Source organism: Camelus bactrianus, chromosome 1 (assembly GCF_048773025.1).
Source record: "Camelus bactrianus isolate YW-2024 breed Bactrian camel chromosome 1, ASM4877302v1, whole genome shotgun sequence".
NCBI lineage: Eukaryota > Metazoa > Chordata > Mammalia > Artiodactyla > Camelidae > Camelus > Camelus bactrianus.
This window is the reverse complement of record NC_133539.1, coordinates 100,486,297-100,500,712: the sequence shown is the minus strand read 5'-3', so window position 1 is coordinate 100,500,712 and position 14,416 is coordinate 100,486,297. Positions and strand designations below refer to the sequence as shown.

General features: G+C 41.9%; 1 protein-coding gene across 4 annotated transcripts in view; it reads right to left on the bottom strand.

Annotated features, from left to right (window-relative positions):
• Window positions 1-13,693, bottom strand: part of PLOD2 (procollagen-lysine,2-oxoglutarate 5-dioxygenase 2) — a 96,172-nt gene extending 82,479 nt beyond the window's left edge. Inside the window, exon 1 of one of the 4 annotated variants that reach the window (XM_074370024.1) lies at window positions 13,358-13,693. In XM_074370024.1, coding sequence (XP_074226125.1) covers window positions 13,358-13,472 — 115 coding nt within the window. In that variant the 5' untranslated portion in view covers window positions 13,473-13,693. The remainder of the gene's footprint in view (window positions 1-13,357) is intronic. The other 3 variants (XM_074370027.1, XM_074370020.1, XM_074370021.1) reach the window with 3 other exon arrangements.
• Between the last annotated feature and the right edge of the window lie 723 nt (window positions 13,694-14,416).

Here is a 14,416-nt window from a genome sequence, read left to right as displayed (position 1 = left end):
CTGGTCTCTAACCACAGGGTACAAGTAGTACCCACCACTCCTGACAATCAAAAATGTTTCCAGACATTATCAAACATCGCATGGGATGGGGGGAGGGGGAAGGGCAAAAAGCCAACACAGCTAAAAGCTACCGGACTTGAGGAAGATTAGTATGGAAAGATGAGGCAAGTTAATTTAACAATTTAAGAAGCAATTATAACTGTGTGTATAATCATTCTGTGATTGCGCCCAGACCAAGAGTTGCAACACGCAATAAATAGTGATGCAACCTACAGGGAGCTACGGCGAACAGGAGTGCACCAGTATCACCTGCAGGGGGAGCTCTCCTCACATCTGCCTGCCGTGGCTGCCATGTGGGCCGGCAAATCAATCCAGGTCTCCAGGCCTCCTCCCCACCCCAGCCAAACCCGAGAAATAAATTCCAGACTTTTAAATAAAATGTCCTGATTTTAAAAACATAGGACTTAGTTCAAGTTTTCTGAAAAACAATATGCAGGCTGAATTTGACCTTCAAGCTGCCAGAGATCAGTCGCCCCCACTAAGGTGGTGATAACTTAAAGGGGGGTTTAGGAGGAGAAATTGATGGATTTTGATAAAACAAACAATAAAAAGACAGTTTTGAGAACAGAGGGCGGAAGGGAACTTGAATAAGTATTTGATGACACGAAAGAATTGCTACTGAGTGTGACAGCAGTCTTAAGATTTTGTTTTTAAACAGGCCTTATCTGTTTGCAATATTCAATGATATAAAAATATTCTTTCCACTACAGATTAAACCAAAAAGAGACAGAGAAAATAATGGGTGAAACTCAACATATCTGTATATCAAGAATAAATAAGAGGAAGGAAGAAAAGTGATTCAAAATTGTGAATTTGAGTAAGTAATCCAAGAACATTATCAAAGAAACTGCACCACTAAATCTCTTTATTTCCTTTGGGTTCCCTTGGAAAAGGTTGTCTTTATATCTTAACTTGTGAAAACTTATTTTCTAGAATTCACTGGAAGCCTAAACTTTTCTCTCCACTTTATCATTCAGAATACAAGAATTAATTCCATACATTGTATGTTTCACTTTAGAATAATGCTAATTATACTGTTCAAAATAATAAATTCAGTTAGCAGCACTTACTGAGAAATTTCTGTTTGCAGACACTGTGCTAAGCTTCTTACTGGCATTATCACATTTAGTTTTCAAGTCAACCTCAGGGAGCAATAATCATTATAAATAAAGAGACTATGATTCAGAGAGGTTAAGTAACTTGTTTCTAGGACAATCAGCAAACAAGTGGTAGAGATGGGATTTAAATTTAGGTTGTCCAATTCCAAAATCCCATCCCCTCAGCCATTATTCTACACTGTCTCCCCTGGGGCATCTTTCATAATTAGCATACAAGCAGTTTGTGAACATCTGGCCTTAAAATAAATCACGTATTCCAGTAACCCAGGCAAGCTCATACATACATTTAAATCGCATTTAAAGGTGTCTTGCCCCCATCCGTTCAGAGAACCCTCTCTGGCTTTATCTAGAAAGCAAGCATTCCCTCCTGTACCACTTGTGCAGTTGCCCTAAAGTTTAAAGCGCAAACTAGCAACATTCTCAAATTCTTAATAATAATTCAGGATGAAAGTGGGACCAATGCCACTTTCCAGATAATTCAAAGCACAATGAACTTGCACCTCAATTTATCAGAAACACCCAGAAATGAGAAGCACCCTCTTCCACCATGGAACACGTCCATGGTTGCCATCATAGACACAGTGCCTAAGTTTCCGAACCTCTGCTGGTCACCACAGCAACCAGCGAATTCCCTGTAACCAAATGAAAAGCAAATCCAGTACTGCACACCGTCTCAGGGTGCACGGCCCACCAGGACCCACGACAGGGGATGCAGGCTGGGAGTCGTGGTGTGGCAGGAATGGCTGGGATGTACAGTTTATTCCAGTTAATATGAAATGCTACACCATCAATTAGCATAATCCAGGTAAGTAAATTCCTCATATGAAAATATTCAAACCCACATTTCCGCTGAGGGTGTGTCCAATTTTACATAAGCAAACTTGTAATGCATTTGAGGCAGTGGCACTTACACATATTTCTGAATTAATTGCCTGAACCCACTGAAATCACGCATTTTATACTTGTCTATCATGCTTACAAACAATTTCACTTCCTCTCCTCCACTTAATCTCCGCCTCCCATCACCTCTTCACACTGAATAAGACTCACTTTCCAAAAGGATTTTCTACAACTCACATATGCTTTAACCTTATTCAAACATGGACTGCTCTGACACTTACTAAGAAAAAGTCATACCTTGCATCAGCAAAGAATTTAAATTCAGTTTTAGAAAAGGAGATATAACTGTCGACTGCAGACATTGCTTAAGTTTACATGCATGGCTTAAAACAAGCCTTATTTTATCTTTTACCTCAGCCTGAAAAATCTTACCTATCCACTCAGCCATAAACTGTAACCCACCACAGTGCTGCTGCTACTGGTATATAATAGAGCCATTCAGTGACTCACTATGAAGGAGGGGGTTTGGCTATATAGGATTATGTACCCTAAGAAAAAACTCTGTGCTTACACTTGAGGGACATAAATGTATCAACTACTTTATATTAAACAGTAACACAAAGGGTAATCATTTTAATAAAACGGACTTTTCTTCAACCTTACCTACCCTACAGGAGAAACATCTGCTAACGCTTCCTCGCTTATTCAATAAATCACAGTTCATCTCCAAAAACAACATCCAGACTAAATGGCTCTGTGATTTTTGGTAATCTTACATTTGAAAAAGTAACAATGGTATGTTTTCAAATATCAAGCCACCCTCTTTCCCATCCAGCTGTTTAATTTGAACTGTTTCCTTCAATTTACATAAAATCTCTCTGCAGCAGTAGGAAAAATAGCCAGAAAAAGAGAAAAAGCACTGGACACCATTACCGCGTCCAAGGATTGGGTCTGTATGAGACTTCACCACTTACTACGCATGTTCCATCCTAGAGGTGCAAACACACGTGGAACAGACGTTACTGCGACAATGGTTGAGCAGTATATATCAAAGAGAAGTCCAGATCGAAAGGCATTCCATCTTTCTACTCCATTCTCAAGGCTTAACAGTCATCTCTGTGCAGACACACACACAATGCACACAGATACTTTTCTTCCAGGAGCTGATTTTCTTTATATTTACCATGTTTCTAGTTTACTAAATGCAATCATATTTTAAAGATATTTAATGACTCTAAAAAGTGATTTGATAAGTGTTTCAAGAATATTTTGGAGGAGGGCTTCCATTTTTCAATAGTACATTTCATTAAAAAATTCTTTAACTTCTAAAGAGGTACCAGCATCACTTTTGTTAACCAACAGAACTAAAATGGTCAGGACTGAAATATAGGTCTATAAAGTTATTTTTAAAAACCACTTACAATATTTAAATATACTGAGTTATGATTCTTCTCAGAAGACAGAAAACAGCTGCACATAAACACCAGACTGTTTTTTTCCTCTCGCATTAAAACACTTGGAATATTTTTAAATGTAAATTTAATTCTAGTTATTCTTGGCCTTACCTTCTTACCTCTAAATCAAAAGTTAATTAGGGGAAAAAAAACAATATTGAAGTCTAAGTCTAGCTCCTGATAGAATAACTGGAATATTAAAATACAAAATAACTTTGTATCTTTGTTTACTTTTGCCTCACATATATTAATAGTAAGTTTCCTTGAGGTCTCTTTTCTGATGCCTGCAGCTCTTTGTCTCTGCTACACATCCTGACGTTTAGAATTCAGACCATCAAACAGCAGAGGCAGAGAGATCATAAATCACAGAGATGTCGGAGAGGCAAGGGAACTGTCTCAAGGTTGGTGAGGGAAGGGTCAGAGCGACGTCCAGATGTCTATCCTCTTGCCCAAAGGCCAGGCTTCACCGTAAGTGCTTCTTTGACTTGTTCAATTTTACACATGCATTATTTTCCCTGTAAGAATCTTAGAATTTTCAATGTAGAATAGGAACCAAGCCTAATGCATTTTTTGTCTGTCATGTTTTGTTTTTCTATTCTTCCTCCACATAAGGCAATTCAGAACAGACTAGCCACTCACTGAATAAATACTCACTGAGTTGAATTTTTAAATATTAATTGTCACCTTTCAGAGTTTCACACACTAGTAATTATCTGTAGCATACATTTGTATCTAAGAAGTTATAACAGTGTTAATTACCTCTAGAAAAAAAAATGTATTCTGGCAGATCTTTTAAAGGTAACTAAGTAAATGTAGATTTATTAAAGTATGTATGTTCATAAAAACAAATGTAAATTACTACTCAAAACCAAGAATTAAAGCAATATCAAAAACACAAAAACTTACCCACGGAAGAAAACAAATGGCTAGTGTTATGCTGACAGGTACCCACGGAACTACAGAAATACGCAGCCCACCTACGTCTAGAGAAAACACTGCTGTCAGCTCCTCTGCTACTCAGACACAACACCCATGTGTGGCTTCTCCCCCACACAGACCAGTGCTCCCACACCAGCGGGGTGTCCTGCCCTTCGATTCAACTCCACGAGAACCAGCACAGGGCCCCCAGGTTAAGGGCAGGGTCCCACAAGACAGCCCCCACTTCTGACACCAGTCACAGGCAGTAGGTCCGCAGCTCATCCACAGCTCCTGTCTGACCTGGCTGCGCGTCAGAGGTTCCCAAGAACCCCAGAGGTGAGAAAAACAGTTGGCTTACTATTGCCAGTTTGCTACAAAAGATGTTTTAAAGGATAAAAATGAACAGCCAGATGAAGAGATACCCAGGGCGAGGGCTGGACGAGTCCGGAGGGCAGGAGCTTCTGTGCCCACGGAGTTGGGGGGCACCACCATCCTGGCTTGTAGATTTGGTCCCCCATCTGGAAGCTCCCCAAACCCCGTACTTTAGGGATTTTCATAGAGGTTTCATCACATAGCACAACTGATTATTAACTTATTTTCAAATCCCTTGCCCTCTCCAGAATATTGGGGGGTTAGGGCTGAAAGCTCCAAGCTCCTAATCATGGCCTGGTCTTTCTCGTGACCAGCCCCCAGCCAAAAGCCCACCAAGAGTTGTCTCGTTAAAATAAAAGATGCTCCTATCACCCAGGAAATTCTAAGGGATTTAGGAGCTCTGTGCCAGACACTCCTTTCCCTCAGGAAATTGCAAGGGTTTTAGGAGCTCTGTGCCAGGCACCAGGCTCAAAGACCAAACAACAGAACAGGGAGGTAGAGACCAAAGTGTGTGTGTGCGTGTGTGTGTGTGTGTGTGAGTGTAAAAATATATACATATATGTGTGTGTGTGTGTATATATATATACTATATATATAATATATATATTAAATATATATATACATATTTTTTTAACTATTTCACAATGTTTTAACACTTATCTACCCGTGGGCTTCGTGGACTCCAACCCTGGAAAAGACCGAGCTGTCTGTGTAAAAAAGAAAGTGGTGAAGAGAAGTGAGGTGTGGGATGCAAGAGTGGAGAAAGAAAACTGAGCACAGCACACCACCTGCGCCCCAAGGATGTGCTGGGATGTGGGTCTCTAACTAAAGTCAGAGTAGAGTAAGAACTCTGAGTCTCTACTTTGGAAGTCTGTTCACTGCTTTGCTTTGGTGGTTTTCCAGTTTGGAGCTGTGTTTTGTTTTGCCCTTGGTTACCTAGTAAAGTCACTGTTTAAAAAATTCCAACCTTGTTTAAACTGAACTAAGAAGAAAAGGAGAATTGTCCCCCTCCAGACGTGGCAGACAGGAATTTCAGAGGCTCTGGACGAGCAAGGCACTCTGGTCACAGCTGTGGTGCCAGCTGGAGGCCAGGAAAGATCCAGCAAGGCTAACGCAGGAGACGGGGGACCTCAGAAGACAAGGGGCCTCAGAGCTGGCTTGGGCATAACTGGAAAATCCCAGCAGAGGGCCAGCCTGCCCTCTGCACAACAGCTCCATACGACTTCCCAGGGCCTTAGACTAGGAAGGTCATTTTAGTCTGCCTGAAAACTGCTAGCCAGTTTCTTAAAAAAAAAAAAATTAAATTCTATATTTGTTTAATTTTTTTTTTTTTGGCATGCTAAAATAGCTGCTGGAGTTTAGTATACTGTTAGGCCCAGGGAAAAAAAGAATTAAATGTTCAAAGAACCAGTTTGAGAACGCATTTTAAACATCTAAAAGTAATTGGCTCCATTCTAGCCATGTGTGTAGCACCAAAAGTAACTTGCACCCTAAGGCCCCATAAAAATTGTAGCTTCAAACCGACAAAATAGTCAACAATAGGGCCTTGCTGATGGGACCCTGGCTCTGTGTCGGGGCTCTGTGGTCACTGGAATTAAGATGTAGAGTTTCTGGGGCTTTTCCTGAACAATGTCCCAGAACCAGGAACCCAAGACTGCCAGGATTCCACGTCCTTCCTCCACTTGCCGCTGGGCCTACAGAGTGAAGCCGTGCCTGCGCAAGATGCATATTCAGTGTCTCCTTAGTGCCCCGGAGTATCTGGGTCTGACTGGGGCAGGTGATGGGAGCAATAAAAATTGCATATGCTGGCAAGTTCCTTCCTGCCATGAGAACCTTTATGCATGATGTCCATAGCATTAGAAGAACAGAACCACTGCACTTAAATCAGAGGAAAATCCTCTCTATGGAAGAAACGTTAAAACAGATTGGTAACTAGAAAATAAGTAGAATTCTTTTTGAAAATTTGAGACTGTAACCCTAAAGAAAAAGAGCAGATGATCAGTTAATGTAATAACTCCAGGATGTCTTATTAGTCCAAAATAATAGCAATGTTAAAATCAATATAACAAATGAGGTTTAATTATAAATCTAGCCCATTTTAGAAACTCAACCATGTTTGTTAGAAGCACTTTTTCCTGACCACTTAGCCCCCTTCTTTTAGCTGTGTCCTTGAAAACTTTTATTTGTATTAAAAGTTTTACAGAATATACTAAGAGTAATCAGCATGTTCTTTGAATTGTTAAAATGTGGGGGTTTTTTCAATTCTAGTGAAGATTTTGATTATAAATACAGTAGTACTTCAGAAATACGAGTCTTCAGTTCAAAGGGAGAGGATACTCAGATGTAGGAGACCCTGTCATTCTGTCTTAATAAAGACTGTGAAGTGTCCCCCATCACTCAGAAACTTGCATAAAGACTGATACTCCCTTGTAAAAAGAGTAAAAATCAAAAAGAACAGTAAAAGTCAAAAAAAGTACCAAAAAAAAGTAAAGGAAAAGATCAAAATAAAGCAAAGATTGTCTATTCACTATTCATTTAGAGTTTTCTCCCTAATTAAACAAAATTTGTCTAACCCTATAAAAACTAAACTTTAAACCAGATTTTTGTAGCAGAATATAAATAGTAAACACAATATATTTCCATAGTAACAAATTAAGCATTTTCTCACTTAGTCACATCTCTTTTAAGAAATAAATTTAAGGGGGGAAATAGAACCATATTTCAGTAAGAATAAAAAACGATTGTTACTTTCCCAAAACTGCTACAGTATGCTACTAATACAATCAGGCCTGAAAAATACTTATGAATCAATCTAGTAACTAAGTATGTAAATGCACTAACTTGACTTAGTTTTTTTTTAACAGATTTATATTTAAAAACTGAATTAAAATTATTAACAGAACGTAATTTCCCTCTTTTAACATACAAAAGAAAACATGATGGAAATCTTTCCTCTAGGTATAAAAATAACACACCTTCGCTCTTCGAATTTTGTTTTAAATAAAGTTATCCTAAGTGGGAAACATTAATGTTTTGTTTAAAAAAAAAAAACTTTAAAACTTATTTAAAGTTTCTGTATCTTTAAATTATAAACAGTATTTTTTGAAGGAGCATTCTTGGGACACAGTTAATAGGGCAGTAATAAATTCAGTAGCACCCTTACCAAACACAGGTTGCAAAATACGGGCCTTAGTATAGTAAGTAGCAGATCAACTATACTTCAATTGGAAAAAAAAAAAAAAAAGCAAATAGCATAAGGACAAGAAGTCACAATACACTGTTTAAAATCCTACTACTCTGGATAACTATTTCTTGACTAACTAAAATCTCAATAGCTCTGAAAATTAGTTCTGTTTAGTGAGGCAACCATACCACAGCAAATGCAAACAAGTAAAATGTGAAAGAAAAAAAATTTGTCAATTTAAACGTCACCAATTTCTCAGTTTAGCCTAATTTTTTTAGCAAAGATTGAAGAATAAAAATATTCATTGATAAATGTTCTAAACATTTCCTCCCAGGAATGAGGCCACAACTCATAACCAAGTTTCTAGGGCAAATTTCTAAAACACACACAAGCTCTGAAGAAGAAATATGTTATCTCCGTTCCCACCTACAAGCTGTTTAATTCATTTTTTTATCACGACTACACTATTTACCCCAAGGTACACGTCTAGTTAGCATCAAGCACCGTGTTTAAAAAGATGTAACAGAGAAGCTCTCTGTTTGATTTCAAAATGCCACAGGAATCACTGGCAAAGTTTAAAATGAAAAACAGCCCTCTCCAATGCCCGGAGCCAGCTGCTACTGGCCAGAATCCGGCTCTTTCCAGGACAGCAGCAGATCTGCAGGAGACATCGCTAAACAAGGAACGTCGTCTCCCAAGTGAGGGTCGGCAGTTTTCTGCACAGGGCCAGAGAGTAAACAATTTAAATTCTGCAGGTCATATCACTTCTGTGGGGACTCGCAACAGCCACAGAAGATATGTCAACCAATGTGGCTATGAGCCAAGGAAACTTTATGGACCCTGAAGAGTGAATTTCATATAACTCTCACATGTCACAATATGTTACTTTTCTCTTCAGCCATTTAAAAATGTAAAAACCATCACTGGCTGTATAAATACAGGTAGCTGTTAATAGTCTGCTGGATTGGGCCCATGGGCCGAAAGTCTGCCACCCTGGCCTAGCACCCAGCCTTCCCTCAGTCCCCAACTACCGCTCCCCCTCCGTTTACATAAACCTACAATGAGTGCTCTTTGGAAAAGCATCGCTTTTGCTTCTTTAGGTCTCTGATGCCCTTCTTTAGGCCTCTGTTTCTTTCCCACAGCTCCCAAAAGTCCAACAGAACAAAGAGAGGTCAGAAAAGACACAAAGTATGGCCTGAAGAAGGCGCACCAGCTCTCTTGGGTTGCTTTCCAGCTATCTTCTGCAAGTGGCATAACCATTCCCCATGCCCATTTCACCATCTACAAAAATCAAACAAAAAAAAAGGATCACAGTATTTCTGAAGGTGTGGTTTTATATGCAGAAGGGTAGGTAGAGCAGAAAATACAACTTGTGGATAAGAGTTGCCAACCACAGTTCAGAAACAAACTCTTGCCTGATGTTTCATTGGGAAGTTCCTTGATCATGGTTGTGTATGGGTCCCTGGGTAGAGAAAGGAAGTTCACCGAATTGAGTTAAAATTCTGGGAGAAAAGCAATCTCACTGACTGCATGACAGTTTTCATGATTCTCGGAGCGGGCCAGAAACTCGACAAACATGAAACGAGAATCTCTTTGTGTTAAAAGAACAGGGAAGGCACTGGGAGGTGCAGAGAAATGAGTAAGACTCAGTCCTTTACTTCAAAGATGTAAATGGCCACATTGGTTGACATACCTTCTGCGGCTGTTGCGAGTTCCCACAGAGGTGATATGACCTGCAGAATTCTACTTTATTCAACATAAACATGATCTATCATACAAAGCAGGTAGGATTTGTATAAACCAACAGCATTAAGAAGTCAGAAAAAGAGCCAAACAAAAGACAGTAAAGGGGAGAACTTCCTAGGAGCTAGATCTAAACAGAGAACAGACTTCCAAGGAGAACAGGAGGCACAGACATGTGAGAGCCTCGTTCACGTATAGATCTAGGACCGCAGGAGGCGTGGATTCTCAGCTCCACTAGACATTACTATGCTGCTCTCCAGAAATGTCCTACTCCCATTAGCAGTTGGAGAGTTCTCATCCTCACAAGTTGGTATGATCAGAGCCTATTTTTAAATGCTTTAGTCAATGTGATGGGTAGAAAAGATCATCTCAATCTAATTGTCTCATCTGCCCGCCACATTCTCAAAGTCATTTTGTATGTCTGTTTTTATCATATAGTTGGATGGCAGAGTCTAAGGATGACAAGTTGTTTTGTGTGGCTGGAGCCCAGGACACAGAAAGTACACAAAGGACAAGCCTCCCTCTCTTCTTCCAGAGGTTTCTCCAGGACCTTGGTCTCTTCCTCTCCGCCCCATAAATTGCCAGTTTGCATCAACAGATAGGGACAAACTTTCCCTTTCCTCCTTGAATGTGCCAGGGTAAATTAAAGACTTTATAAATGAACATGGTTGAAAAATACTGGTCTTCACAGAAACATCTGAAACCATTTCCTCCGTTGTTGCCCAAAACTTGGTTTCTGCCCAATTTAGATCATGGAACAGTCAAGGTACCTTAGAAAACAGACAAAAACATTGATCCAGGTCTGCAGACCTGGTTACAAATGCTTGGCAGAAATATATCCAATCCTTTCCTTCTCTAATCTAGAAGGCAAAAAAAGTATAGGGAAGATAAATCAGGGTATGAATGTGACTTGCTGACATTCATTAGGATGGTTTTGCCTCGAAAGCTCCCGTGGGGATAAAATTTTAAGGTAAAATTCTGATAGCTGATTCTAAGAGAAAATGATTGATTTTAACCAAATTCGTGCTTCGAGTCTTTCCATGCTAAGAACAAAGTAGCAACCAAAAAAGAAATGAACACAGTCCACAGCAGAACTCTCAGTAAACAGAACAAAAAGCAGTGTTCTCAACTCTAGTTAACACACAGTATCAAAGCTAGGAAAAACTATTTTCCAAAAACTGATTAACGTGATTCAAACAGCACATTCCCCACTACGGTGGAAAGATGGAAAATCACTATAAATATCCGCTTCCTAAAAAGCGTTGCTATTATCATTCTGGTAACACTAGAATGCCTCATATACACATAGATTTGTCTAATTCAGTGGTTTTCAACCCTGGGCAATTTTGTCCCTGCAGAGACATTTGGTCACTTTTCATTTTGAGTCGCTTTTTATTTGCACACCTGGAGAAGGGTGCTCCTGACATCTAGCGAGTAACAATGCTGCTAAACATCATACAATTCACTAGACAGTCTACCACAATTATTATCTGGCTCAAAATGCAAAAAGGGCCACAAAACCCTGGTCTAGTCTATTTCTTAGTGGCTATCTGAGATATGGTGACCAACACAGGGGGTCAGAGATGATAAGCACTCTTCTTTAAGACTTCCCATTAAGTAAGCTAGACAACTTAGAGTCCTAAAGTTTGCTTGATATTCACATAGATAAAGAAAATTTTCCAGTTAAGCAATTTTCAGTTGTAGTATTTTAGCGAGAAAATGGAACATAATCCAGGATTCTAGCTATGTTATCAAGCACTGTCCCATCTATATTTATATTTATTAGCTTATCACATCTACCTAATTAACGAACAGTTCATAATCAAACTGGCTACTGCTGATTCCATCAGTTACAAATTAATATTTTTCTGCATTTAGATATCTGAATTTTCCATGCCCACTTATCAAAATCAGTCCTCAAATTTCAGCAGTAGGTTTTACGTGGTCATTTTCTGAAAAAAAAAAAATCATATCTGAAATATCCTTTCTCTGATGTTACAATCCATTAAAACTTTACTGTCCAGCTCCATGAAACTTAAAAGTCAGATTAGGAATGGAAGATGATTTTGAATGTAAACCTAAAGGCAGCTACAAAGAGATGCCTTCTACAAAAAAGTAAGGAGTGTTGATAACAAAGTGAAATAAAATATACAAAGGCTGAAGAGGTCCCTCTAAAAGCAGCAAAGCCCTGAGAGGTTATTTTATTTCCCAGGAAGTTTTCTCGGGTGTTTCAACAAAGAAAGTCATTTTTTCTGGGAATTTTTTTTCAATGTCTAGATTTCCAAGTTTGCTGAAGGCATTTACTTGTCTACTTTCTAGATGTTACACTAAAAGAAAATTTTGAAGTTATGAAAAAATTTCAGTTCAAGTTTAAAGAAACCAAAAAGGTTTGAGAAACCCATTTTGAAGCCACCACATAAATCTGAAAGAAAAGTATCCTGTAACTGACAAAAATCTATCTGAATGCTTAAGTTTCTCAAGCTAACAAAGCAAGTACTGTTTGGGAGGAATGTAGAAAGATGGGCAACTTAGTCCACAGTTTTCTAAAACACTTACGGAAAGCCAAACTATTGCTTACATGGATTAACTGGGTTTTACACCAAATGCCAACTTCTAAATGTACACCTAAAATAGAAATTTCTGTCCTTGTGTTTAGTGTAAAGTTCAAGCAGAAAAACGACTTATTTACTCCCCCACCAAAAAAAAAAATGACAAAATGATTTTAATCTGAAAAAAAAAAAAGCAGTACAGCAGAAGGACATTTAAATGCAAGATCTAATTTCATGGATCACAGAGTTAGAGCACAAAGTGGAAAACTCCAAGGGTATCTCATGTGCAGCAAAGGGCAGCAAAGTATGTTTGGACAAACATGTGGTGGGACTCCCTTTAATCTTGCTAAATGTAAAAAGTCTTGTTTTACATGAACTTGACTGAACTATTCGGGGCAGTTCGAGCTTCTGAAAACAAGAAATGGCATTAAGGCTTTAAGGAAAGGGGTGGCTAAGGGGAGAAGCTGTAGACAGCTTCCCCTCCAAATCCCCAAGGAGGAAAGCTACCGCCTGGAGGTTACCGGGTAGCCAAGCAGTCTTACTGAAAACAACCAAGGTTTTGAGCGTTGTTTTTGGCAGAAGGTAGGTGTTACCGGCTGCTTCCTGGGGCGCTGGAAGGAATGTGTCACCATCAATCAGAAAGTACACTGAGCCCCGTGTTCAGGTCACAGAGGGAGTACTGCCTCGTCGAGTACGGATAAGTCATGCCAACTCCAGCAAAGAAGAAAGGAAAGCTGCAGGACAAGGTGTTGGTACCCACTGACCCGCAAGACCAAAAGGAAACCCCAACTTGTGCTGAAGAAAACTTCGTGCGCTCTCGGCTTTCTGAGAACGCCAAGCGCCCCAGAGGGCGGATGCTCCCACACTTCCCCGGGGACCAGCCCCGCCCGCGCGCAGGACCTCGGCGGTCCTGGGGCGGGTGGACAGCCCTCCGCACTCACCTCGGTGGTCCTCCGGCAGGACAGGCTCCCACCCACTCACCCCTGCGGGCGAGGGGAGGGGCGGGCCCCCTCCACCTACTTCACCTGGCAGGCTCCACGCGAAGGGCTGGCTGCTGGATGAATGAACTGGCCGTCCGGCCGAGCCTCACGAGGCCCGGCGGCCCGCGGGGGTGCTCACCTGTGGGGGTGCTGGAGGGCTTCTCCGAGTCTGCACCCAGGCAGGAATCCCAGGGCTGGAGGACGAGCGCCAGCAGCAGCAGGGGCAGCCGCGGCTTCACCGCGCACCACCCCATCTTCGGCCCCGCGAGGGTCCGCGGCCTCCGGCACCCCCACCGCCGAAGGAGGCCCACTTCTCGCGAGAGCCGGGACCCCTGGTCCGCCCGGGGCCGACGACTGCGGCAGGGAGCGAGTGCGCGCAGGGAGCCCGCGGCCGGCACCCCGAGCGGCGCGGAGGGCGGCCGGAACCAGGCGGTCGGGGAGGCGCGGAGCAGCGGGCGCCCGAGGCGCCGCGGGCGCCTTATAGGCTCCCCGAGGGGGAGGCGACGGGGCGGGCCGCGCCCTGGCTATTGGCCGCCGGCTGACCCGCTGCGCCGCTGCGTGCACCGTGCGGTTGCCTCCGCCGGCCTGCCCCAGCCCCACGTCTGGGATTGTTTGCTCCGACCTATTTAAGGAGCTGTCTGCGGCTACGTGTGGAGGCTCACGCAGGGCTTCTGGCTGGAGCCGGGAAGCGCGTACTTAAATTTGGGAGTGGGCCTGGGACAGGGGGAGGAGACGCCGGGAGTCTGGCCGGCGGGCGGCGCTCGCTGCTCCCTCCTCTCTGCTGCCCCGGCAGCCGGAGCTTCCCAGGAGCCTCAAAGGGTGCGAATCTGCCCCTCTCTGGATTTGGATCCTACCCCCGGGGCAGAAGTGACTGCAGATCGGCAGCAATCTTGTCTGAATGGGACCTCGCCAAGCAATGAACTATGGAAATTTACACACACACAGACACCCACACACGCACCCGTTAACTGAGGGGCAAGTTTCTAAACCCTGTTAAAGGAAGGCCCTGTTTCTATTTTACTCTGTAAACCTAAAGTTTTTATTGTCCATTGAACATCTCTTCCTCCTCTGACTGTGCCAGGCAAGCCGTGGACTCTCTCCAGTAATGGCTTGGAAATCCTGCGGAATCGGAGTCCAGCATGTGTAACCTGGGGCTGTGCCTTACAAGGTCTTCCTTCAGTCCACATGGAAAATTACT